At 44.3% G+C, this 24,333-nt stretch overlaps 1 protein-coding gene across 3 annotated transcripts; it reads right to left on the reverse strand.

Annotated features, from left to right (window-relative positions):
* Nucleotides 1-543: 543 nt before the first annotated feature.
* On the reverse strand, nt 544-22,991 carry IL17RA (interleukin 17 receptor A). Of its 3 annotated transcripts, none has more exons than XM_052668295.1 (13): nt 22,792-22,991; nt 16,603-16,627; nt 15,066-15,212; nt 13,583-13,707; nt 12,528-12,654; nt 10,301-10,348; nt 10,060-10,217; nt 8,709-8,786; nt 8,207-8,282; nt 8,106-8,120; nt 7,194-7,295; nt 6,142-6,183; nt 544-5,531 (listed from the first exon to the last, which is right to left on the reverse strand). In XM_052668295.1, exons 1-13 carry the CDS (start codon nt 22,918-22,920, stop codon nt 4,036-4,038), a joined length of 2,568 nt encoding a protein of 855 aa, XP_052524255.1. In that variant the 5' UTR covers nt 22,921-22,991; the 3' UTR covers nt 544-4,035. The 3 variants fall into 3 exon arrangements, with proteins under 3 accessions (XP_052524255.1, XP_052524254.1, XP_052524256.1); XM_052668294.1 differs by having other exon boundaries at nt 544-5,534; nt 22,792-22,990; XM_052668296.1 differs by lacking the exon at nt 22,792-22,991 and adding an exon at nt 17,413-17,697 and having other exon boundaries at nt 544-5,534.
* Nucleotides 22,992-24,333: the final 1,342 nt, after the last annotated feature.

Here is a 24,333-nt window from a genome sequence, read left to right on the forward strand (position 1 = left end):
CCACCATGTCCACCATACTATGTCCCTCAGTGCCACATCCACATGGTTCTTGACCATTTCCAGGCACATCACCATCCTCGGTATCCTCTTCCAATGCCTCACCACTCCTGAGAAGAAATATTTCCTAATATCCAACCTGAGCCTCCCCTGATGCAACTTGAGGCCATTACCTCTCATCCTATACCTGGGAGAAGAGGCTAACCCCCACCTTGCCACAACCACCTTTCACGGAGCTGTAGAGCGATAGTATCTCAAGTTTGGTTGCATGCAGTACCCAGTGTTCTGAGCATTTTGCTGCAGAGACAGCCAGTGTTCTTGACAGCTCTGTCTCACTGTCCAGGCCCCATGCAGAAATGACATGCATTCAACTTCTATAATGCCCATTTGGAAGGTATATGCTCTTCCCACACATGCGAAGGTCCCCAGCTGTCCCTTGCAGGCATGTTTTGGTGCTTGCCAGCTGATCCGGTTCTGGTTCTGTCTCAATTTTGCCAGAAGAACTCCTTATCTAACAATTAAGGCAGAATTGAGGACATACAAGTATTTAAGTAAATATATCCAAAAGCATTCCTGTTTTTAATTTAAGGAAAAAAAACAAGTCATAAACAAAAGTATAAAATATACATAATAAAACATTGGTTGCAAGTCAAATGAGCAGATTATCTTTTGAGATATCAGACTTTTAAAAAGCCAAAATAACATGATCTCAAAATCTCTTGACAAGTAAACTTAGAAGGGCAGGAAGATGACAAACTTGTCTGAACACAAAGCAGAAAGGCTTGGAGGTGCTTGTGTCTCATGAACTGTAACCAGCTGGCTAGACTGCAGAAAGTGTGACAATACCTACAGTAAATGCTGGCTCCAACTAGTTCACTGCTCAGTCAGTGCTACATGGGCCAATAGAGGATCGCTTGCATGGAATAAGTCTTCCTAGTGCATCAAGCTCAATCTTGGAATTGACAGCATCACTGCTCTGGCAGGATCAACCCCATAACCTATTATGAGGGTGTTTTCACAATGGTTAGCCTGCAATACCTGTGCTTGTGTCTATACTCGCACAAAGAACATCTCACACTCATTTTTGTTCTGGATAATGTCAGGGAATACATCAGCAATTTGGATGTTCATCAATTGCGGCCATCCCATCCCCCAATGGTGAGGGACACTCACAACCTGTGAGTGCTGAGGGAGCTGGTAGAAGTGACTGTGAGGCCCCTCTTGATAATCCTTGAATTATTATGGCAACTGGGAGAAGAGCCTAAAGAATGGAGGATAGCAAATGTCCTGTCTTCAAGAATGACAAAAAGGAAGACTCAGGCATCTATAGACTGGTCAGCCTCACCTTGATCTCTTGGGAGTTGATGGAACTCATCCTGAAACCATTCCCAGGCACATGAAGGGCAAGAAAACCAGGAGTAGTCTGCATGGATTCACCAAGGAAAAGTCATGCTTGACCTATGATGAGTTCCTATGATGAAATGATCAACCTGGGATGAGAGGGGAGCAGTGATATCACCTTCCTGCACTTCATTAAGACCTCAGTAATTATCTTCAGTAATACTGTGCCTTGTAAGATCCTCATAGGCAAGCTGAGGAAGTACAAGACGGTTTAACACGCTTCAAAAGCAGGTAAAGAACTAGCTGAATGGCTAGGACTACAGGGTGGCAATCAGTGGTTTAGTCTAACTAAGCAGTAACTAGGAGTACTCCAGGGGATAATACTGGCTCCAATCTTGTTTAACATCTTCATCAAGGATCTGGCTCGAAAAGCAAATGGTATCCTGGGCTCCATCAGAAGAGGGGTGGCCAGCAGGGACAGGGAGGTGATTGTCCCCATTTACTCTGCTCTCGTGAGGCCCCATCTGGAGAACTGTGTCCAGGTCTGGAACCCCCACTACAAGAAAGACAGGGAGCTGTTGGAGAGTGTGCAGAGGAGAGTCACAAACATGATCAGGGGACTGGAGCATCTCCCATACAAAAACAGGCTGAGGGAGCTGGGCTCGTTCAGCCTGGAGAAAAGAAGGCTGCAGGGTGACCTCATTGCAGCCTTTCAGTACCTGAAGGGAGCCTACAAACAGGAGGGGAATCAACTCTTTGAAAGGGTTGATAACAGCAGGATAAAGAGAAATGTGTTTAAGTTGAGGGAGGGAAGATTTAGGTCGGATGTCAGGGGGAAATTCTTTACAGAGGGAGTGGTGAGGTGCTGGAACAGGCTGCCCAGAGAGGCTGTGGATGCTCCGTCCCTGGAGGTGTTCAAGGCCAGGTTGGATGGGGCCCTGGGCAGCCTGGTCTGGTATCAAATGGGGAGGTTGGTGGCCGTGCCTGTGGCAGGGGGGTTGGAGATTCATGATCCTTGAGGTCCCTTCCAACCCTGGCCATTCTGTGATTCTGGATGCTGGGGCAAAGCATACCCTTAGCAAGCTCACAGATATGCAAAGCTGGGAGAAGGGGCTGATACACCAGAAGGCTTTGTTGCCATTCTGAGAGCTCAACAGCCCAGAGAAACAGGCTGACAGGAAGCTCATCAGGTTCAACATGAAGTGCAAATCCCTGCACCTTAAGAGTAACAACTGCAAGCATCAGGACAGGCTAGGTGCCCTTTGAGGAAAAGGACATGGAAATCCTAGAGGACCCTGAGATGAGCATGAGCCAGCAACGTGTCCTTGCTGCAAAGAAGGCTGAAGGTATCCTGAGCTGCATTAGGCAAAACACTGCCAGCAGATAAAGCTTTTCCTCTACTCAGCACTGGTGGAGGCATGCCTGGAATACTGTGTTCACTGCTGAGCTCCTCAGTGCAGAAGAGACATGGACATACTGGACAGAGTCCAATGAAGGGCCACAAAGATGGCTAAGGGGCTACATCATCTCTCTTACAATGAAAGGCTGAGTTGGGTCTGTTCAGCCTACAGAAGGGTTGGGGCCATCTTACCTATGTAGAATGAAGAATCATTAAGGTCGGAAAAGACCTCAAAGGTCATCTAGTCCAACCATCATCACCACCTACCACCAACACTGCCCACTAAACCACATTCCTTAGTACCACATCTACACGTTTCTTGAACACCTCCAGAGTTGGTGACCCCACTACTTTCCTGAGCAGCCTGTTCCAATCCTTCACCACTCCTTCAGAGAAGAAATTTTTCCCTAATATCCTTAATCTGATTCTCCCTGACACATCTTGAGGCCGTTCTTTCTTGCCCTATTCTAGGCATTACGTGCATAAATAAAGGGAGGGTACAAAAAAGGACAGAGACAAGCTCCTTTCATTGGTGCCCAGTGACAGGTCATGAGGCAATAGGCACAAATAGAAACAGGAGTTTCCTTCTGAACACCAGGAAGCACTTCTTTACTGTGCAGCTAGTAACGTACAGGGTTGCCCAGAGAGGTTTTGGAGTCTCACTGCTTGGGGATAATCAAAAGCAACCTGAACATGGGCCTGGGCAATCTGCTGTAGGTTGCCTTATTTGGGTGTTAGACCTCCACAGCTTATCTGGTCCAACCTAACCCATTATGTGACTATGTAAAGACAGTCCTAACCTAGCTGAAGTTTAAGGCACACATCTTTAAACACATTATTAAAAAATATATATATATGTATATGTATTAAAAAAACCCATCAAACTGGCATTGAAAAGTTTGCCATTCTAATTCTATAATCTGATTCTTGGCCTTGTTTTCTGTCCAGTGCAATAAAATTATTACAGTTGGAGGGAGTTCTGAAGGCACTAGTGGATGAGCTAAGGTTATTTTTCTGCAGTGAGGGCTCAATATGATACATGTCTCCCAGGAGCAGAACTACTGCCTGTTCAGTCACAGTGATGGCTAGTATTGTTGCTTCTCTCTACACAGAGATTAGAAGCAGAGATGTTCATCAACTGCTGGGCAACACTGCTTCTCTGCAGCAGACAGGAAGATCCCACCAATTAGTCACATGTAATACAAGGAGAAGGATGGCATTGGAAATGCAGTTTCAGTGCTGGATGCGATACTACCTTCCATCTGTGTATTTCAGATGGAGCAGGTCCCAGATAGAGCCTAACAGTCCTCTGGAGATGGGCTCATCTTCATCAGCTCTGCTGGATATCCTGACTCAGAGCTCCATTGAATGTCCTGGAAAAAAAGCTGCTGCTGGAGGCTCTTTAGACTGTTCAAGACCTCTGGAGAGAGTTCATGACAAACCACCTGATTCTCCTGATCCTCTTCTTCCTCTTCCACGGGGTCATCAGGAGGCAAAGGAGAACACCTAGAGATGTAACCCTGGTCTGACTGCACTGACTGTCTTTGGTCTTTGCACTGGTCTTCGAAGATCAACTGGTGCTGCTTTTCAGCCTCTTCTTGGCAGAAACACGGATCTGAAGGAATGACACTCTGCTGATAAAGAGAGTACATAAGCCCATTCAGATGGTGCCTCAGTTCACCTGAGAGGTTTGCAGGACTCTGGTCATCTGTTGCTGAAACATCACAGTCATCATGGAGGATGATGTCATTCCTCATTGGAAAACTTGTTTCCAGAAGATGAACTCCTTCCATGCAGTCCTCATTACTCAGCACATGATGGCCAAAAATATTTTTGTCTTCCATGGAAGAGACTGGCTCTACTCTCTGAACTGGAGCAGCCTCATCCAAAGGATCAATCAGAGTCTGAGAAGCTGGATCTCCACAGAGATTAAGCTGAGGCTGTAGTATGCAACCTCTGTTCTCACCTTCACGAATGTGGAGATTAACGACATAACAGCAGTTAGGGTCAGGTTCTCGTAAGTGCAGCTGCTGTTTCACAATTCCACCTGGTTCACTTAGCAACGAATCCACCTGGCTCTCTCTGTTTAGGGACTGCAACTCTTCATCATTATCCAGGTTGATGCTTTCAGCCTCAAACCAGTCCGGGTGCTCTGTCTGCCAGTTTCTGAACTTCTGAACTGCCTCTTTCAACTTCCTACCACTAGGGGTATCAATGTAGTTTTCAGCTGTGATTTCCTGGATTCGATGGATGCGCCCAGGCTCAAACTTCTCCAAGTCCTGAATCCGAAAATAAATATCCTCAAACTTGTCCATCAGTTGGTACCTGGACGTGACATTGAACAGATCAGGAATATCTTTCTCGCTACTTATCCCATCAAAATAGCAGACTATATACATTCCAAAACAGGCTGGCTTCTTGAAATCTGGCAGGATCAAATTTAAGGCTGGGGTGAACAGGTCTCCAGTTGGCTTTTGCTGATCTTGCTTGAGACACACAGGTGCGCTCCCAAGCATGGCTTGCCATTTGGCCTGGGTGCCTCGTGAGCATAAGATTATGATCTTTGAGGATAGTTCTTCCATTTCCTTCTTCTGTCGAGTGAGCCAGGGTAATGGCCCAAACTCTGAGATCTGATGATCTTCTAGCAGATCTAAGGCTACAGCAGTGCCACAGACAGTCATCAGAAACTCAGCAAACTTCAACACCACATCCACGTAGAGCAAGTGATCGGCGGAATACACGATCCAAACCTTTCGAGGCTTTAAGGGTGGTAGAGGAAGGCTGGTAGGTGGTACTGCTGAAAGACAGAAATATTAATCCCAACCACATCCCTGACATTGTAACGATGCCAACCAGTAGCAATCAACATAGGAGAACATTAAAAAAAGGTTACACTAAATAGCAGTTCTGAAGCTAATTTGGCAACATACAGAGACAACACACTATTGTAAAAATTCTATAGTAAAGTCCTGACAGTGGAACTGTGATTTATATTGACCTTTGGGTAGTTCTGAAATTTCATCACACAAAAGTAAAACACATGGGCTTCAAGAGGCTTGCACCTGCAGCTATGCTCCCTGCTGGGGAGTTCAGTGCACCTCAGAACAATCTCCTGCTGCTACTGCTTAGATGATCAAGGATTCTTTTGCCAGCACAGCCTCAGCTGGGTCACTCACTTTACAAAACAGTTATCTCCCATCTGCCAAAGATGGCATTCCAACTTGCATATTCTCTGTCCGATGCTACTTGTTATTACAAAGTGTCTTTTGACTAACCAGGAAGATCCCAAGGCCACATTTTGGTTTTGAAAAGCACCTACAGAGGAGCAGAGTCCAGGAGAGCCCCTTTCTGAACAGTTGTGAGACTTCCAAAATACATTACATGTATTTGGCAGCACAACTTACCAGTTTGCAAATCATAGTGGCTGCACTTTCCTCGCCGGTGTCCTGGATGAAAGAGAAAGTCACTGTCAGTACTGAAAGTAAGAAATAAAATCAACCCCTTCCAAAGGCCACATTCAAAAATCTTTAACTGCATGGGGTAGAAGGCAACAGGGACCAGAAGGATGACCCAGGGAAGAAAAAGTCTAATACAAAATATACTAAATGAATGAAGACTTGTATCCACCAATTTTGCTACTTCTCTACATTTCTCTGTGGAGAGAAGAGATGCACACAAAACCAATTTTCTTCATCTTCCCCTGATCTGAGGAGTACAGACCCCCCAAACATTCTTCTACCTCTCTTTAATGCTGTAGAGATGGCATTTTCTTAAGAGGCTTACCTAAAATTTTACCCAGCTAGCTAAAATGTCCCTAAATACATGTTACAGATCAATTTTATATTAAGAAATATTCCAAAATATTTCCCATCACTCATGCTCCTGCGATAACTGCTCCATGGTAATAGCATAATACACCAGGAATTAGCTCTTAATCACTCACTTCTCCAGTCTGTGCAACAAATATTTTTTGTGTCGTGTTTTTCAGTGAATGTGGAAGAAGAAAAGCATTACTTAAACTCAAAAAAGTAAGAAAGAGAATTTTGCAGAGACTCTAGGTGGAACAGAAGACTATGGTCTGGACAAATGGGAAGCTTCTGTCCTGTAAAACTCCTGCATAAAATAGGAGCAAAAATAAATGGAAAGGATATCTGTAGCAATCTGTGGGAATCGAAGGGCTGAACTATGAAGTTTCTTTTTCCCCTCACGAGCTCTGAAGATCTGTATGAAAATGGAGTACCAGACAGCATAATCCATTGAAGACTTTATTTAGATAGGTGGATAGCATTAAGATCTTACAAATCCCATGATGTAGATCAGAAGAAAGTATTTACGTTGACATTATTTCAGTGGCAGTACATCAAAGTGGGAAGAAAAAAACCAGAGGAATAATTACAGACATAGGAAAAGTAGTTTTAGCACCAAGTCTTTTGTTTCTACTTGGTATGAGTCTTACCTGCTCGTTTTTTGGTCATACAAATGACACCTGCTATGACTGATCCCACCAGTAACACACAGATCCCAGTGATACACCAGTACACCCATATCATCATATCATCTGTGGTACAAAAAGAGCATGCAGACATTGCTTACACAAATACAGAGTTTCACTTGGGAACAGAAGTTTGCTGAGCGGCGGGGGCCAAGGGGGAGTTTTGCCCAAAACTACAGGTAATCCAGTACTTCCCTCCTACAACAGGCCACACCACAGTCACTCATCACGACATCCTGCTTTTGTGATGCTGCTTTGCACCACAAACTTGTTCTACAAAGAACTGTATGTGCAACACATAGAAAACACAGACCAATGATCTTTCTCTCTACACAGAAATGTTTACCCAGCTTCGACAGGTACGCAGCGCACGTCCTGCCTGTTCTGCATAGCACATCTGCCAAAAAAATGTCTTTTTTTTTTGTTTGTTTTACATTTTGGGTGAGGAATTTTTTTCAAACTACAGGTGCTTTTTTTAAAATCAGGTGTCACTGCAGCCAAAAAAGGATGTCAAACCATTATGCACGTGATTTATCTTGACATCCGTAGAAATGAATATATGCAAGCTATTCTCTCCAAAAGCTGCTTAATATTATACAATTAAAAAAAAACACTCTAGGCAAAGTGACAGAAAGTATTTCATATGAAGACTCGTCTTGTCAAAAGCATTTCTCAAGGAATTTTATGCAAGTATCTCAAAAAAATGCTCTCTATGTTTTATGCCTTCTTAAAGCTGTGAAGTAACTGTAATACAATTCATTTTGATCTCAGTGGTACAACGAGACATTTCCCAGCATTGGGCCAGGGAGGATCATTTGTTATTTGAAATGACAGTAAAAGTAGTAAGAGATGACTCAGGGTATTAGGAGACCTTACCTGATGGGCCCACACCTGCAAAAGACAAGAGTTATGTTAAAATTCAGTTCTCATCCATACAAAATATTGAGAAGGTAATTTAGAGAAATGGAAATTCTCACTTGGAGCTGGTGAACATGGGATGAAAGTAGAGTGCCTCAGACAGTCTGTACCACAGATGGCAAAGAATGGCTGAATCTGCAGGCAAAATCAATTCAGAAAACAAAAGCTATTCTTAAAAGCAATTCTGTTCCAGCTTGACTTTCCCCTCTGCCCCTACATTCCCTTTACTTTACCACAGGGGGACAGAATTCCCACTTCCCTTCTGAAAACAAAATTAATCAAGAATTCTTACAGTGCTCACTATGAATTAACAAGGCAGGGAGCTTCTGTGGTTGTGCCCCTGTCATTCCCACTTTAAACTCAGACTTGGCAACTATACACTAAGGAAAAACCACTGTCTACAAAGAAGACCTTTATAAAATATTCTTTCTGCCATGATCATTATTTCCCTGATGTAGGTAATAGCTCAGAACAAAACACCGTGTGAAAAATACAGCATTGTTAAGCTACACATTGCCTTGCTGAGGAAGGAATAACATAGAGACAACAGTGAGATTGTACCTGTACTTTGTAGTTGCAGCAAGCTTTCAAGTTCTTCTCCATTTTGATTGTGACATTTGCTTGTGGTTGCAGTTCGCCCTGCAAAAGTCAGATATGAGTTAATGGACAGGAGAAGAAAATGGAATTAAAGAAGGAAAAAAGAAAAGAAACTGAGCAGAGAATACAAAGCATTACAAAGACACAGACATTTCCAATTATTGTTAAAAAAGGTCTGGCCACCATCACGTGTGACTGACATAGTAACACTGTTAAGATAGCACACTGAGGTTGCACAAGTTAACAGGAAACAAATCTGTACATTGCATTGCATAACTTTAAATATGTTAAGAAACTGTAAGCTTAAGTTAACAATGTTACTATCTTAAGTTATTTAATGTGTAGATGTTTAATTAAAGTGTGTTTCTCATGCGTTTAATTAAAAAAAGCTGTCAACACTGCTGCCACTGGCACCACAACAGAGAAGTTTGTCCTTTGTTGAGAATTCATCAATTTAATAATAACATAAATATGTTCTTTCCACTGCTCAGCAAAGATATACTCCAAACTGAAGTTTATTAATCTCTGTCCGGAAAGTGTGCACACAGCTGTACCTGCTCTAATAACATGACACGCATTGGTACATGGAATATGAAAACTTCAGGTATGGAAGAAATGGAACAATTAAGCAAGCTGAATGCCAGTTTACCTGCCCTGCCCTCAGGAAGGGTGGGGACTGGTAACAAATATTCAGTACCTCTCTTCCATCAGATACCTGAAAGGGGAGGTTTTTTACGCCTAAAGGCATTTTGCATCTGCTTTGTGCTTCTCAAGCACACAGGTCACAAGAACTGGAGGAACTGATTGACAGTTTAATTGAAACACCTGTTACAAACGAGTGTCTTGTTCTTAAAACACAAAAAAAACCAGCAAAACAAAAAACAACCAAACCACCAACTCTCCCCATACCATCACTTTTAATGAACTACTGCAATGATTTATCAAAGCTTTGTACCTTGGTTTTGGTTAACTTATTTAGTCCTACCTCCCAGGTGCTAGCTTGACAAAGGTAATAAAGGCTGAAGAGTCGTAGGTCAAAATTCCATTTCCACTGCAGGTGCTTACACTCTGCCTCACACATTAAAAAACAAATCTTTCAGAACATCTTTTTGGTCTTCTAACCATCAAGTTCTTGACAGAAACTTCTCTTTTTCAAAGGCAAGATAATAATCTGAAAAGAACTTGGAAATTGCTGTGCAAGTGCATGCATTACATCTCCCGCATCTTGGCTCCAACTCCTTTAACAACTGTTAAAGAAACATTTGTCTAAATTTCCACAGAAGATATAATTGATATCATTTAGAAAGGTAATTACCTCTGTGACATCATGTGTGATCATTTTACACTTCCTCTCATTCAGGAAACTGGTCACATGAATTTGGTATCGGGTTGGCTCCTTCCATGGGTTAAAGCTCACAAGCAGAGTTATATCATCCAGACTTTTAGCTTGGATCTTGGGCTCCCACAGGCTGCCTGGAAATAGTGGAAGTATTCTCAAGTTTCTCAAATGTCAAAAGCATTTCAACAGGACATCCATGCCTCTGACAAATTCCTACCTGTCTTTACACACGGGGTGGTTCTTTTCATCAGAGAGTCCTTGCAATCTGCAAGACAGACACACCATCAGTGACTAGTCAGAAACACTGTACTGCTGTTTAGGAGAAATACCCTTTTTCTTAGCAGAAGCCAGAGACACACCTTGATAAGTAGATCTTTGCTCCAAAGTAGCAGCAAATTTCAACAGGAGAAATATCAGTTTGCAATGCATAAACTAGTCCTTCCACTGATGCTAGGTTTTTTCATTATAGAGATACTAACAAAGAAAAGACTAAAAACATGTAGTATTTATAATGACAATAATACTTGACAGCTCCTTCTGAGAGAGGGCTTTGGTGGCGTCGGGGTCATAGTAGAATTAAAGCTTCATACTGATCTCTGGACTGAAAGCACCACTGCCATAACTTCCTTCAAAAGTATTCTGTCACATTCTGTCATTAGTAGGTTGGCGTCTTCTTTGAAACCCAAATTCTCTTCTTCTTTATAATTCTACGAGCTTAATTTAGCAGACTGGCTAGGGCCTCTTTGGGACCTTTTTCAAATACTAATACAGAGTTATGCATTCAACATTTAGCAATGTGGAATTTACAGTTCTCAGCCTAAACCCTCTTCCAAGGCATGAATACAAATCAAAAGAACTCTCTACAACTGCTTGCTTAAACAGCTGAAAGAAAAAATTATGGATCTTAAGTTTCCAACTTTCAAGTTTAGGCTCCTGTAATTCAAAGTATGCTCTAATCAGCAAAGCTCCCTGCAGTTGCTGACCTTGACACAATGCATTAGGTTTCTGAGGAACAGAAGGAGGATAAAACCAGAAGAGCTCAGTATGACCACATACAATAAGGATAGGATGGCTGAAAACTGAATGCCCTCTCACTTTTTTCAGCACACACTGACTGCCACACCATCTACATCATATCTTCTAACTGCAAAGTCATACTGCCAACTATAAGCAAGAAAGAAATTATGAACCAGTTTTTAAACCACATATAGAATGTATTTATAAAGTAGCTAATACAGCCAGAGCATTGAAGATGCTCCCCATCTTCAGGGAAACAAATTCTTCTTAGTCATAGGAAAATATTCCTATATAGAAGAAAGCATCAAGCAGTCAGCTCTATCAAATTTCTTGGTAAATCTTATCTAACTATACCTCTGAAATCAAAGTTCAGGTACCTAAAATTTGTTAGACTGTGGATTGACTATCCACATCCTCTTCTTCTATTCTAAAAGGTTTGTATCTGTTTATCTGTTAATTAGGGAAATTTCAGAGGAAGGCTCCTCCTCTTGCTCTAAACAGCAACTAGGTAGGGTCCAATCTCCCTCATCCTGCATGTTTCTACCATCTGTCTCCACAAGGTTAGAAGCCTGCTTATCTTTTTCCCCTTTCTGGGACTTAAGACAGTGCTGTTGGTCTGCCCATGTCACTGCATGATAGCATCAACCTCTATCAATCAACTCTCTAGTTGATACATATCAGCCTGGTGATTTCCTCTCGCAAGCTAGCCACCTGCTCAAAAAGTTCATCCAGCTGGGCAGGTTTGCACCCATGAAACCCTTCTCTTTTTCAGACCCTTGGGGAACTCGAGTCTTGAAGTTCCATGCAACTGAAGGTCTAGGCAGTTCTGTCTCTCAGGTGCTTCATCTGGATGCACGTGTCAGCCCAGAAAAGTTGTGGCCCCTCTGTATGGTTTTCTGCCTCAGCCTGACTGTTGTGACAGTTGGTCACCTTGTTCGTTTCAACAGAGTGCTGCATCGTAGTGCTCCCAGATAAGAAGAAAGCAGTCTGCCCTGTGCATGCTCAAACTGCTGTGCCATGCTCTCCCCGTTTGCCCATCCCAGCCAGCATACTCCTGGTCACTCATCCTCCCCCTAGGAGCTGCCTTTGTATGTGCAGGAGTGTTACACTGCTGCTCCAGGCCCCACTCCCATTGCATCACCAGCTCTCATGAAGACCAGTGACCCTGGGCAGGTCTCTTCTCACTGACTTCCTCTCCCCCTCCCCTTAAGATAGCCTGTATCACACAGTGATTCTCCCTTTCTCTGTATAACACAGCTGCACTGGTGCTGAAAAATATTATTATTACTTCATTACCAAACTTGCTCACAGTTCATGGGCCTAGTTTGTGGGAAAAAGAAACACCTAAGAAACACAATAAAACAGGTCCATTAGCTAGAAAACAGAGTTCTAAGCTCAAAGCCTAAGGAAAACAGAGCATCTCTTACCAGGCATTGTGAGAGACACGGACTTGCAATTGTAGTCTCCCTTTACACTCAGTTTGGGTAAGTGGTAGACAGTCACTTGGTAAGTCTGGCCAGGTTCCACCTCAAAGCGGTTAAAAGTGAAATTCCACTGAAAACAAAACACACTCAAAATGAGACTGCTGTCAAGAAACTGAAATTAACAGGTCCTGCCCCATTCTGTTGTCTCGTATGAACTTTTTTCTAAAGCTTGACTGTAGAAAACAACTCAAACGCATTAAATCATTAAATGTATCACTCCTCTGGTCTATCTCAAATTCTTACATTTGGAATGAAGGGAAAAAGTATTTCTTAGGAATCTCCGAGCTGATACATCACATCAAACAACTGTGTGGAGCTCTGTACTTGGCCATTTTACATATATATACACACATACTAAGTTTATGCTGTTTTCCACATATCAGTAAAGTTATTCAACTTCTGGAAGAGGGAATGGCTTCAGTCGGTAAATGAACTCTGGCCCAGTTCTGGGTGATAGGGAACAAACTCCAAAATCCTCCTCTCCAGTAAGGAGATGTGGGGTGCTCAGTGATTTTCTGATGAGCTCCCTAAACCAAGCACAAGTTGGAAGGACCAGGTTGGTGCTTTCCTCTCCATCAAGAGAGTACAAGAGAGAACTTGACTTAAAAAGAAAGGCTGAGTTTGAAAGGAGGCTGAGTCACAGTGGCCAAACAGAATGCAAAAACTCCCACAACTGTTTGCTTTAAGCAACATCCAAAACAGTGACATGTGGTAGGGACTGAGAGCGACTACTTAAACTGAGAGAACAGTAAAAGTGAAAGGGAAACTAAGTAGAGCAGCTTGTAGATGGATACATGCAAGCGTAGAACAAAATGGGTATGACACCAGACCTCAGACCCAATATCTTGATTGTTATGCCAACTCTTCTGACTAACCAGTCTGTACATAAAAAGGAAAAAAAAAAAAAAGAACAAGAAGAACAAGAAAAGAAGAACAAGAAGAACAAGATAAGAAAAGCAGAACCAAACCCATGGTAGTTCAGGGCCCTTAGCACTCACCCGGCCTCCATCTGGACGGACCTGAAGAGGCAAGTTGTTCTGAAATTCAAACTGGGCACAGATCTGTTGATTGCTGCTCACTTGCATCACAGCCAGCTCTGCCCCTCGGAGATAGCGGATGCTAGCTGCAGGCACACAGACAGAGACGTGTTTTCCCTTTCCTGTCAGCTGCACGTGCAAAGGCTGTAACCCCACAGAGATTATCACTATGCCTGGACTTGTTGCAGCCTTATTCCTTTGAGCTGCTGGAGATCTCAGCACAGAGGTAACTGGCTATTAAAAACCAAGTGTGCAGGGCTGACTAACACCATTACTAGCTTAAAGGTTGTCCTGCACAGCAAGAGCTCCATCCATGCTGATGAAGGGGCAGAGAAGCAGGCAATTGCATCCTCTAGGCACCCTGGAAATTCTCGGCTTGTTTGGTGATGTATTTAACTCTGCCTTTCAATACTGCTTTATGTGGTTTTGGTACCAAAGCAAATCTTGCTTTATTTGATATAAACAATCCCAGTGAGCAAGTTCATAACAATGGCTGCACCAAGTGATTGGGTTCAAGCACTGGAATGGGCTGCACAGGGAGATGGTGGAGTCACTGACCCTGGAGGTGTTCAAGGAACGTTTGGATTTTGTGTTGAAGGACGTGGTTTAGTGAGTACTATTGGTGATAGGTGGATGGTTGGACTGGATGATCTTGAAGGTCTTTTCCAACCTTGGTGATTCTGTGATTCTGGGTTACCTGAGGCACACCTGCTTCTTAGCTATGCTAAGGTAACAGCTCTATACTACCCTCAGACATAGATCCTGCAAAAGCAGAATTAAGCATGTTTGTTTCCTATCTTGAATAACTGCAAAAACATGAATGAGAGCACATAAGCAGAACATCATATATAAACAAAAAATCCATTAGATATTTGGACAGTAAGAAAACCTGACTAACTGGTACTCGTTAAGACTCTAATAAGTCAATTATTTCTTTACCAAGACAGATGTGCATATGGGAAATTTAAGTTACAACAACTAGATTACCCTAAACAAGAGGTATTTGCACTGGGTTAACAGCACATGAATTAATATTTGCATGCTCTCAAATTGACTCTCATTTGTTCAGTTTGCAGATGTAATTCTCCTGCATAAGACTGCAGCAGTCAGTACTATTGCAAAGCTCATAGCACAAGTCTTCTTCTTCCTCCTTGCTATGGTGGTAATGGTACGTGTCACTCTTGGGTTAGGTTTCATCTGCTTTTCCCATTTTAAGTGCCATTATCCATGCTAATGGGAGTGTTTTAAACTTCTGAATCCCCAGCATACCCCAAATCCTGATTCATTCCTCAAGAAAAAACAAACCTACGCCTCAAGCAAAAGCAAAGCAGCAAAAGCCCAGATTTCAAGCTGTCCTTCCACAGCTCAATCAGTAAAAGTCTTCAAGTCATAACTCTCCTCCCTATCCTTCCTAGACCACACCTCATTCCTCTGTTCTGCTTACCATCAGTGGCCACCTTCCACTCTATCCGAAGCACTGGGAGCAGCTCTCCATCTGTCTGACGGAAAACATCAGAGAACACATCAAGGCTACTGGGAGCAGAGGGTGTCCACGTCTGATTCTGCAGCCAGCTCCTCTCTATGCAGGTACCTGCCCAGCAAATAAAAGCTGTTATCCAGAGGAGGATGGATTAAAGTCTGCTTAACTGCAGTTGCTGCCTGGGTGAGGGTTACTCAGAGGGCAAATCTGAGTAATAGATTGCTTCACCGTTCAAAAAGGCAGCTTTCAGCATGTCAGTAATTTATAAATTGCCTGTAATATTCTCAACTCAGGCATTCTGGTAACTTGTATTTCCTCTTTTCCTTGGAATCCATTAATAGATGATCACAGTTAGCCTCGTTGGGTCAGGTAGCTTTACTCAGTACCTCCCACAGCAAGCTCTTGCTGCTGAAACAGAACTGTGCTAGAACATCAGCTCTCATTTCAAGCTTTCCAGTGATAACGTCAGGCACTCAAGCAGTTCTTTAAACAGTGTAATTAACTTTTGGAACAACTGCCTTATTTCTCATTTGAATACACATCTGACTTCAGCGTCCAGTGACTGCTCTTGCACTGCCTTTCCTAAAGGAATGAGCCCTCTGGACAGAAAAATAATTTATGTCAGTCAATAGAATGTTAGGGAAAACAGAGCCTGTAATCCCATCAGAAAGTGTTATCAAGTATGACAGGCATTAGATGGATACGATAAGTGAAATCTTGGACAAAAGTGGATCATCTGGGCACATTAAAAATAGCTTTGCTGAGTATGAGTAAAGCACCAACACAGTCAAGGAGGCTGTCAAGTCAAGGAGGAGCTCCAAGAGGGAAGTTGTTACTGCACAAATGTTTTAAATAGATCTGTGATGGTGGCAAGAGCCAGAATTTAAACCAAATTCAAACAAGGGACAATTCTAATGGTGGAGCTGCAGTTTGGCTTTGCTGTGCTTCCAGGCTGCACTGTAATGCCCAGCTGCCAATGGGAAATATGATCCAATCCCATCCCACCCAGCCCCTTTTCTTGGCAAAAAATGTTTAGAGTCTGTGACCTACAATAACTTCAGTTTCCTTTTCCAGTTCATACCCAGTAATATACACTCCTTACACTCAGCTGTAAATCTTCATGCTCCCTTTTAAAAAAAATTTAGCCCAATAGTTTTCCATTGGGCACTATCATACAAGTAACAGTTTGAAATGAACATGTACTGAAAAACTTGTCCTCAAATTCCATTTCTTTAAAAATGGGCTCTCTTGGATTTAAAAATAAACTAAACAAGTTGGGTTGCGTGCTTTTTCCCACACTCCAACTCTACCCTGGGAAAGAGACAATTTTCCATTTGTCTTTTAGCTGGAATTGATCATGGATCAAACTGAAGACTCCCCAAGCAATGCTTTGCTTCACATCTCTTTGACTCCAGCAGGAAGGACTTTCTGTATGAAGCCAGTTAAAAAAACAAAGGGTTGATCTGATGAGAACGTGGCAATGAAGAAAAACATGACTTACTATTTCCTACGAGGCACTTTAAATCCTGTTGGGGGAAGGAAAAAGAAAAAGCATATTACTCATTAAATAGAAACTGAATTGAAAATAGTTTGCTTCTCTGTGGTAGCGGGAGGAAAGCAATTTAGTGAATAGCAAGGCATACAAGCTGGCAGAATCAGCCATCACACATCTACATAAAGTTGTTCTGCAGAAAAGCAAAGCTCGGGTTTGGGTTTAGCCACTGCCCGATGACCCGACACGTGCCTTGCACGTTCATGTGGACATGATGGAGGCTCTGCTTGGTTTCTCCACATGTTCTTTTTTCCCCACATGTGTTTTGCTTATGCTGGCAGATCCCACCATCAGTAGGAAAAAAGCATGCGAAGTAGCTTGGTAATGTGATCTAGTGATAAGAAAAGTTTTTGCCGACTACGCAGATCAAGATGAAGGCAAGCTTTCCTCCCACTCTCTTCCTTTGCCTCAAAGGAAGGGGGATGTTGTCAATGCACTGTGGTCATGACATGAGACAAGGCAGTGTTGCTTCTGAGCTCTGAGCAGCTTGTTATGGCCAATACAAGGTGTGCTTGGGGCTTGGCTTGCAGGTACAGTCAGACATCACACCAGCCACACTGACACTAACCACTTGGTTATTTCAAATGGGGACACAGCTCTGCTAGCTAAGGAAAAGCACACATGTCATCAGTGGTCATATTTCAGCAAGCACAACTATGCTCTTTCAAACCTTGAGCAAAAAGCAAGCAGATTCAGCATTAAGGTCCTTGTGCTTAAAAAACAAACAACAAACCAACAAAACCACCACCACCAACCAACCAAACTGAACATCTCTTCCAGGCTTTTATGCAAGTGGAAACAACACAAAGGTGTAAATCTTCAAGCTTCCGTCACAAGTAACACATCCACACTGCAACAAATAGTGGCCGTATAAAAACACTTGTCTCAAGTGCTTGAGGACTATTTCAATACACTAATACAGATACACTGAGAAAGGTTCAGTGCAATATTTATGTTACGTAGTACTGATCAACTTCATTACTGCTCAGAAAACCATCATTTCATTTCAATCACAAGGAAGAAATCTGCCCGATCGGCCACCTTGCATATTTAAATATAAATCTGTGCAGGCAGAACCCTTACCTTCTCCTGCACTGTTTCAGCTCTGGACTAGTGGTTCAGAGCTCACTGGGAGAACCCCAGCCCCAGGCTGGGGCTTTTCTCATTGCAATGGGGCCTTGGGACAGGTGGCACCAAGAGGCACACAGCAGTGCCCTGCTTTGGGCAACAGATCTGTACTGTAACTGGGAGCAAAATAAATCAATATGTTTAATGTCAACACGTAAAATGGCCAGGAGGAACTTGACTATAAAGGTCAGAACAGCCACAACTGGAGGAAATACCCTGATAATCTGAATATCAGATAGCAACTTAGTCTGAACTACTACTCCTACAGCTACACCACACTTAACTACTGCAGATAAATCCTCCACTGTTTATATCTTTTTGTACTTAAAAATGGTGTGTATATTTAATAGAAATGTTATCACAACTTTGTATCTCTGAAATCAGCTATAGTTTTTGGCTTCTTTTTTCAACTACTGGAAGACTCTCATGTAACATCTGCAATGGAAACATTTGGCAGTGGAAACAATGTTGAGTGCAAGCAAGCAAATGCTGGTGAACCGTGACAAAATTATCCATGCTACCTTCACAGAAAGATGTACATTAAGTAAATTATTCAAAGTGACAGTACCATTTGTATAAACAGATGCACTGGTTTTGGCTGGGATGGAGTCAATCCTTCTTACAGCAGCTGCATTTGGAAATCTGTGATAGCAGTAGAGCCAGTTACCACAGCCAAGCAGTGCTCATGCAGCATTGAGGCACCTCCTCGCTCCTCTATATGCAGCTCCTTACAACTGTGTGCTTGACCCACAAGTCTCCTTTCTGTGACCCTCTGGCTCTCCCCAGGTGGCTAAGAGGAGCAAGTGAGCAGAGGGGGGGCTGAGCAGAGCAACAAAAATAACGGGATACAATCCACAGGTTTGGTTTGTAACCTAATTACTTTTGTTAAAAGCTATCAATTATTACTCAGTCATTTTGTCCTCCTGTTGTTTCAGTTATCAGTACTTACTGTAAACTGCCCCATGATACAGTCCTTATATAAATTATAACGCATTATTTGCTTGAAGAGCACCACCATCTGCTTTTATCTGCATGTTGGTGCTTCTGTTTATCAGCAGATAAGACAATTAACCAAGCAACAGTTGCAATTTGTTTTGTTTCATTATCAGTGTGAACATTGAACCAGCGCAACAGATCAGTGGACTCTCTTCCTCCAGTTATACTGCCCTGAGTGAAGCGTTTCCAGGATGAGACTACTCCCTTTCTGGTGTTCTCTGAAAAAGAACAGCTGAACACGGAACACTCAGTCAGTTAATGATAATTCAGAACTGAAGTCTGACAATTAAGATGGCTTAAACTTTCAACACTGATTTTCTACTGAGACAAACAACAAGGTGTCACCATGCCCTAGACCCACCTAATGATTTTTCATAGAATTGTCTGATTGGAAGGGACCTTTAAAGGCCATCTGGTCCAATCCCCCTGCAATGAACAGGGACACCCACAGGTAGATCAGGTTGCTCAGAGCCCTGTCCAGCCTGACCTTGCGTGTCTCCAAAGATGGGGCATCCACCACCTCTCTGCACAAGCCATTCCAGAGCCTCACTGCCCTTATCATTAAAAAAAAATATATATATCATCTTATATCCAGTTTAAATCTCCCCTCTTGTAGTTTGAAACTGCTCTCCCTTGTCCTGTTCAAGAAGCTATCAGAGTGTTTTCCCACCCCATACGCACCAACCATGATGGTTTACTATGCTGTTAGTAGTTAAGAATTTAATAAGGCTGCCACCAGAAGGGAAGGACCCTCTATCCAGAGGGCAGCCTGCACTGGCCCACTCCTTTCCCAGCCCCAAGGCAGTACAGAGATGACCCAACAGCCCCGAACACCCAGAAGAAGAATCAATCCAGTCTGCATATCCTTACTGTTGGCCACTGGAAACCAACAGGAGATGAAGCCACAATGCTGACTCAACTTTACACCAAAAGAACGTAACTCCAGAGAATGACAGTTAAAAACCAGGAGGCAATTAAAGACAAAAATAAGTCAGTTTTGCAGTAAAACAAGTTAATTACCTCTAGAATTTCATGAGCTACCTCTTCAGCACTGGAGGGGAATACTGCTGATTTTCAGCCTTATCTGATGCAGTTGCTCATTCAGACTGCATTAGCAAAGCTGCAGTCAGCAGAAACAATTAACCTAGTTTCCTTCCATGAGCAAACACAAGTTCAGATCATACAACAGAAATACAATTACAGCGATGGTTGCTTCTGCTCGCCCACACACAACTAGAAGCGTTGACAGAGCTGATACATGTCAGGCTGCACAGGATAGACAAGCAAGCAAATGGGAGGAGATGGCAGAACAAATGCAGAGCTCTGCACAAAAGCTGGAGATGGAGCCTGCAGCCAGGCAGGGTGCTGTGTGTGTGCTGGTACAGAAGAGGCTTTAACTGAGATGTTCTCCCATACTTCCTATTGCGTCTCAAGACGAAGAAGCGAAGCTACAGGGACACACGCTGCCTGGAACCTTCTGGCAGAGGAGCACAGGCACGGCCAACTCCTCCTGTTTTACTTGCCATATTTGACAGAAAGCCAAACAACTGTTTCTTTTACTTTTTCAAGCCTTTTTCTTCCTTTTGACATCAGAGAAGAACAAACCATATGCCAAGGAGAATCACATGAATCTGAAACATATGAGAAACTGCATAACAGCAGCACGTCATAACAATTCAACTGAAATAATTGGAGGCCAAGATTTCCCAGCAGGATGCTGTGGTAACTAGCAAGAAACTGAAGTAAGCTGGGCAGGCAGCCAATTTTATCTTAAAGAGCAACTGCTGAGTGGGAAGAGCTCCAGCTCTCCAGATCTGCCTCTCACCTCCAGGCCATGCTGCCTCTCTCCTCATGCCTGTCTGATACGAAGTCTTCTACAGTTTCCCTTTCCTGATTTGTCCGTTCAAAGCAGCAGAGATCAACAGGACGTGAACACATAAAACCAATAATTACTGTAAAAGGATTCATTTAAGGCTTATGGAAAACTATTTTCTACAAATTGTATGCGTTTTAATTTAGAAGCTATAGAGAAAAATGTTCTCTTCTACAAATCCTAAGCAAAATAGAATCCAACTTCAAAAGCTGAAGTTACTTCGTTAAAATTACTTTGAGTGTATTCTTATATCATGTTTTGGTAGCTTTGATCACTGATCCTTTTTAGGCTATGTAATCCAGAACTATCTTAGCAGCTCTAATTGTGAACAAGGTCAGTGGTTCCATCCTACACAGCAAACTCTTGCAGAAAGCAATAGGAGAAGGTCAATAGCAAAAGCAAAGTGAACATGCTTGTAAAAGAGGCACAAGTAAAGGCTTCCTCACATGCATCACCATCACTCTTCTCTGGAGACTTAGTGAATATCATTGAACCAACAACAGTAACTCCCATGACCCAACTAGGCAACACCTATCACAAACCTCACATCCCGCTGACACCAGGTACAGTGCCTCACAACGGGCACTCAAGAAGAACAGCCAGATGGAATGTGTTTGTGCCTGGGGAGGAAAGCCAGCACCACCTCCCTGGAGATGACACATTCCAGTAACAGTTACTGGAAGGAGCTGTTTGCAGCCCTGCTGCTTAGTCTACAGCCAGACAGGCTGGATGGAGCAGTGGCGAATAAGGAACATTAAGTGCATTTGTTGACACTTTAATACACCGGGCTCCTGCTACTGAGCATTTATTTTACTTCTGTTACAATTAAAGGTGTCTGTGATACTGTGACACTTTCACTCCTCTGCCCCTTGCTGGAAATCCGCTGCTGCTCACTCTGCCCTTCCTCAATGCCTGGCAGCAGCGGGTGAGCAGGAGGATGTGGTCTCAGCACCCAGCCCAACTCTGACACCACAGGAGGGGCTCCCTGCAACCGACAGAAAAGGGAAACGGCTACCAACTGCCGCAGCCTCAGTCAGTCGCACTTCTGCATGTGTGTGTCAGCAGCAGTACTGTTCCCTTCAGCAGAGCTGCTCTCAGGTTTGTTTTTTAAGCCAGCTCCTCTCTGAAAGCTGGAGCTGCGCTGGGGAGTCCCTCACTGCGCTCAGTGGTCTGTCTTCCCTTTAAAAGAAAGAAACTGAGAGCCAGGGAGATGGTCAGTTCAAACATCAAGGACTGCAGGAACTCCACACTGCGCTGCTTTTAAGCTCTGTGTGACTAATGGTGTTTGGGATGCCCATGCAGTTTTGCAATGTGCTCTTTGCCTTTTCCAAGAGCTTTCACTTTGTAATTTCACAACACCCAGCCCAAAGTAAAACATGTGGAAACTGCTTTTAAGGGGATATTTTCACACAGGAGCATAAAGCAGCAGAGGAGAGGTCAGGTAACATGGGAACAAGAGTGTGACCAAACTTCAGGAAAGGACTGAGTAGACAAAAGACATAAAATGAATATAGGAGAAGGTTACAGATGAAGAGTGTCACATTTTAGGAGGGGCCCTGGCTTCCTGTGAGGCCAGGCAGATGGCACCAGGAGTACAGGACATGTCTGTCAGCCCAGCACTCAGCACAACGTCGGTCTGACGCGGGCGGGACAGGAAAATATTTCTACACGACATGATGGATACTGTGCTGCAGGCTTCACTCAGCGATGCGTGCACAAGGCTCTGAAACAGCCTGCCACTGAGCAGATGGGACTTGTCTCTCTCCATGCCGCTGACCACACGTACCCTGATGTCACACACAGAGGGAAATTCCTTTCTCACGAGAGCTGGGAGCACACAGCCCTTCCAGAAAGCAGAAGACGGACTGCGCTACAAGAAGCAAACCGCTCACAGACCCATTCATAGCCGCACCACCCCGCAGCAAAGGAATACAGCTACATCCGAGCAGCCGCTTCCCAGCGCGGCGTCCCCGTCCCTCCCAGCAGGCCGGGAGCGGGAGGCCGCAGTGCCCGGCACAGGAGAGGCCCGGCCCCGGGCTCGGAGCGGCAGCACTCTGCCTCTCGGCGAGGGCCCCGACAGCCCCACGCTCCCCGGGCCCGAGATGTCCCGGAGCTCCCCACGATCCCTCCCCGGCGCTTACCGGCTGCGAGCACGTGAAGGGCGGCGCGGCGCCGAGCAGCAACCGCAACGCGGCGGCCGCTGGCGGCACGGGAAGGACGAGAAGGAACAGCAGCGGAGGAGACAAGCCCGGCCGGCCCGCGCCCGCCATAGCCCTGCCGCCGCCACGACCTCGGGGCTTCCGGGCTCCGACCTGAGCGCCGGGCGGGGCCGACCCGCACCTGAGGAGGGGCTGCGCGGCGGGGCGGGACGCTGGGTGCGGCCGGGACTCCGCGCTGCTCGCTGGGGGTGCGGCCCAGGGGAGGGCGGGGCGGAGGGTTGCTCGCTGCACTGAGGCCTGCGGGACGGGGCTGCGGGGATTGCCTGTGGGGTGCCGTCCTCCAGCTTCAGGAGAACGTCGTGAGCAAAGCGTGCGCCGATAAAAGTGTCGTAGTCATAGGCAGCATTCCGACACAGGGTTGTGTACTCAAGTGTTCTGGGCAGTTCTGCAGTCGGCTCAAAGGAGGCTGTGCAATGCTTGCTGCCGGCGGTCTCACGGGTTTCACCCAGTTTCACACCTTTCTTTGCTCTGCGGTACACCCACAAGTGGCTTTCACCACCAAGTCTCCACGTGGCTCTTACACAAAGCCCAGGCGCTGTGAGCCGGCAGCAGAGCGGAGCTGCACGCCTTGCTCCACCAACAGCCGAGGGCATAGAATCACAGAATCATTAAGGTTGGAAGAGGCCACTAAGATCATCCAGTCCAACCATCAACCCAAGGGCATGGTGCATCCTTGGGCTTGTGGTGACAAAAGACTGCTCAAAAGCCTGAGCCTGGAGACATGGGAGCTCTGGTGGTCCTGTCCTGTCCTCCAGCTCTTCATGCTGGTGGTGGCATCCATGGCTTGAGATCACCTCCTGGCTCCAACCGGTGTGTGACACCACTACCTAACAACAAACCTTGAGCTTCCGGCCTTTGTGTGCAAGTTGGGGAATATAAATATACACATAATAAAATAAAAAAAAGCATGCTTTTTTCTTGCGCTTGATCTTACGCCAGCATATTTTGGCTAAGCACTTTGTGGCACTCTGTGCAGCACTCAGCTGGCGTTACAACATAATGGCTTGATAACTGTGTTGTTAGAACAAATTTGTTTGATTGAAAAGTAAATGTGTAATGCGTTACTTATTATCGTCCCATTAGCTTCATGGCTTATGTAGAGACTAATTACACGGTGTTTAGGCTGCAGGCATTCCTCTTTTGATGCATACGCTTAATAAAAGAGAATCCTGTGGAGAAAATGGTAACTATTTGGTTATGAATGAGTCATACCTTGGGCATCATTACAAGGTAGCATTTCTGTATGATAACAGTACACAAGTGACAGGGTTTTCTAAGTTAACGTTTAACAGGACAGCCTGTTACTATCCCATGCTGTTCTGCAGCCCCTTATGCACATGAGAGACTCCACAAACCTAGAGGGGACTGCCAGTGGGAAATAAGGGGCTGCAGGATGCCCTTGTAGTTTGCAGCCACTGCTGAGCAAAGGGAGCAATGTCAAAGCAGTTCTCGTAACATTTACGA

This window comes from Tympanuchus pallidicinctus, unplaced genomic scaffold (assembly GCF_026119805.1).
Source record: "Tympanuchus pallidicinctus isolate F22 unplaced genomic scaffold, pur_lepc_1.0 scaffold8, whole genome shotgun sequence".
In the NCBI taxonomy this organism is placed as follows: Eukaryota; Metazoa; Chordata; class Aves; order Galliformes; family Phasianidae; genus Tympanuchus; species Tympanuchus pallidicinctus.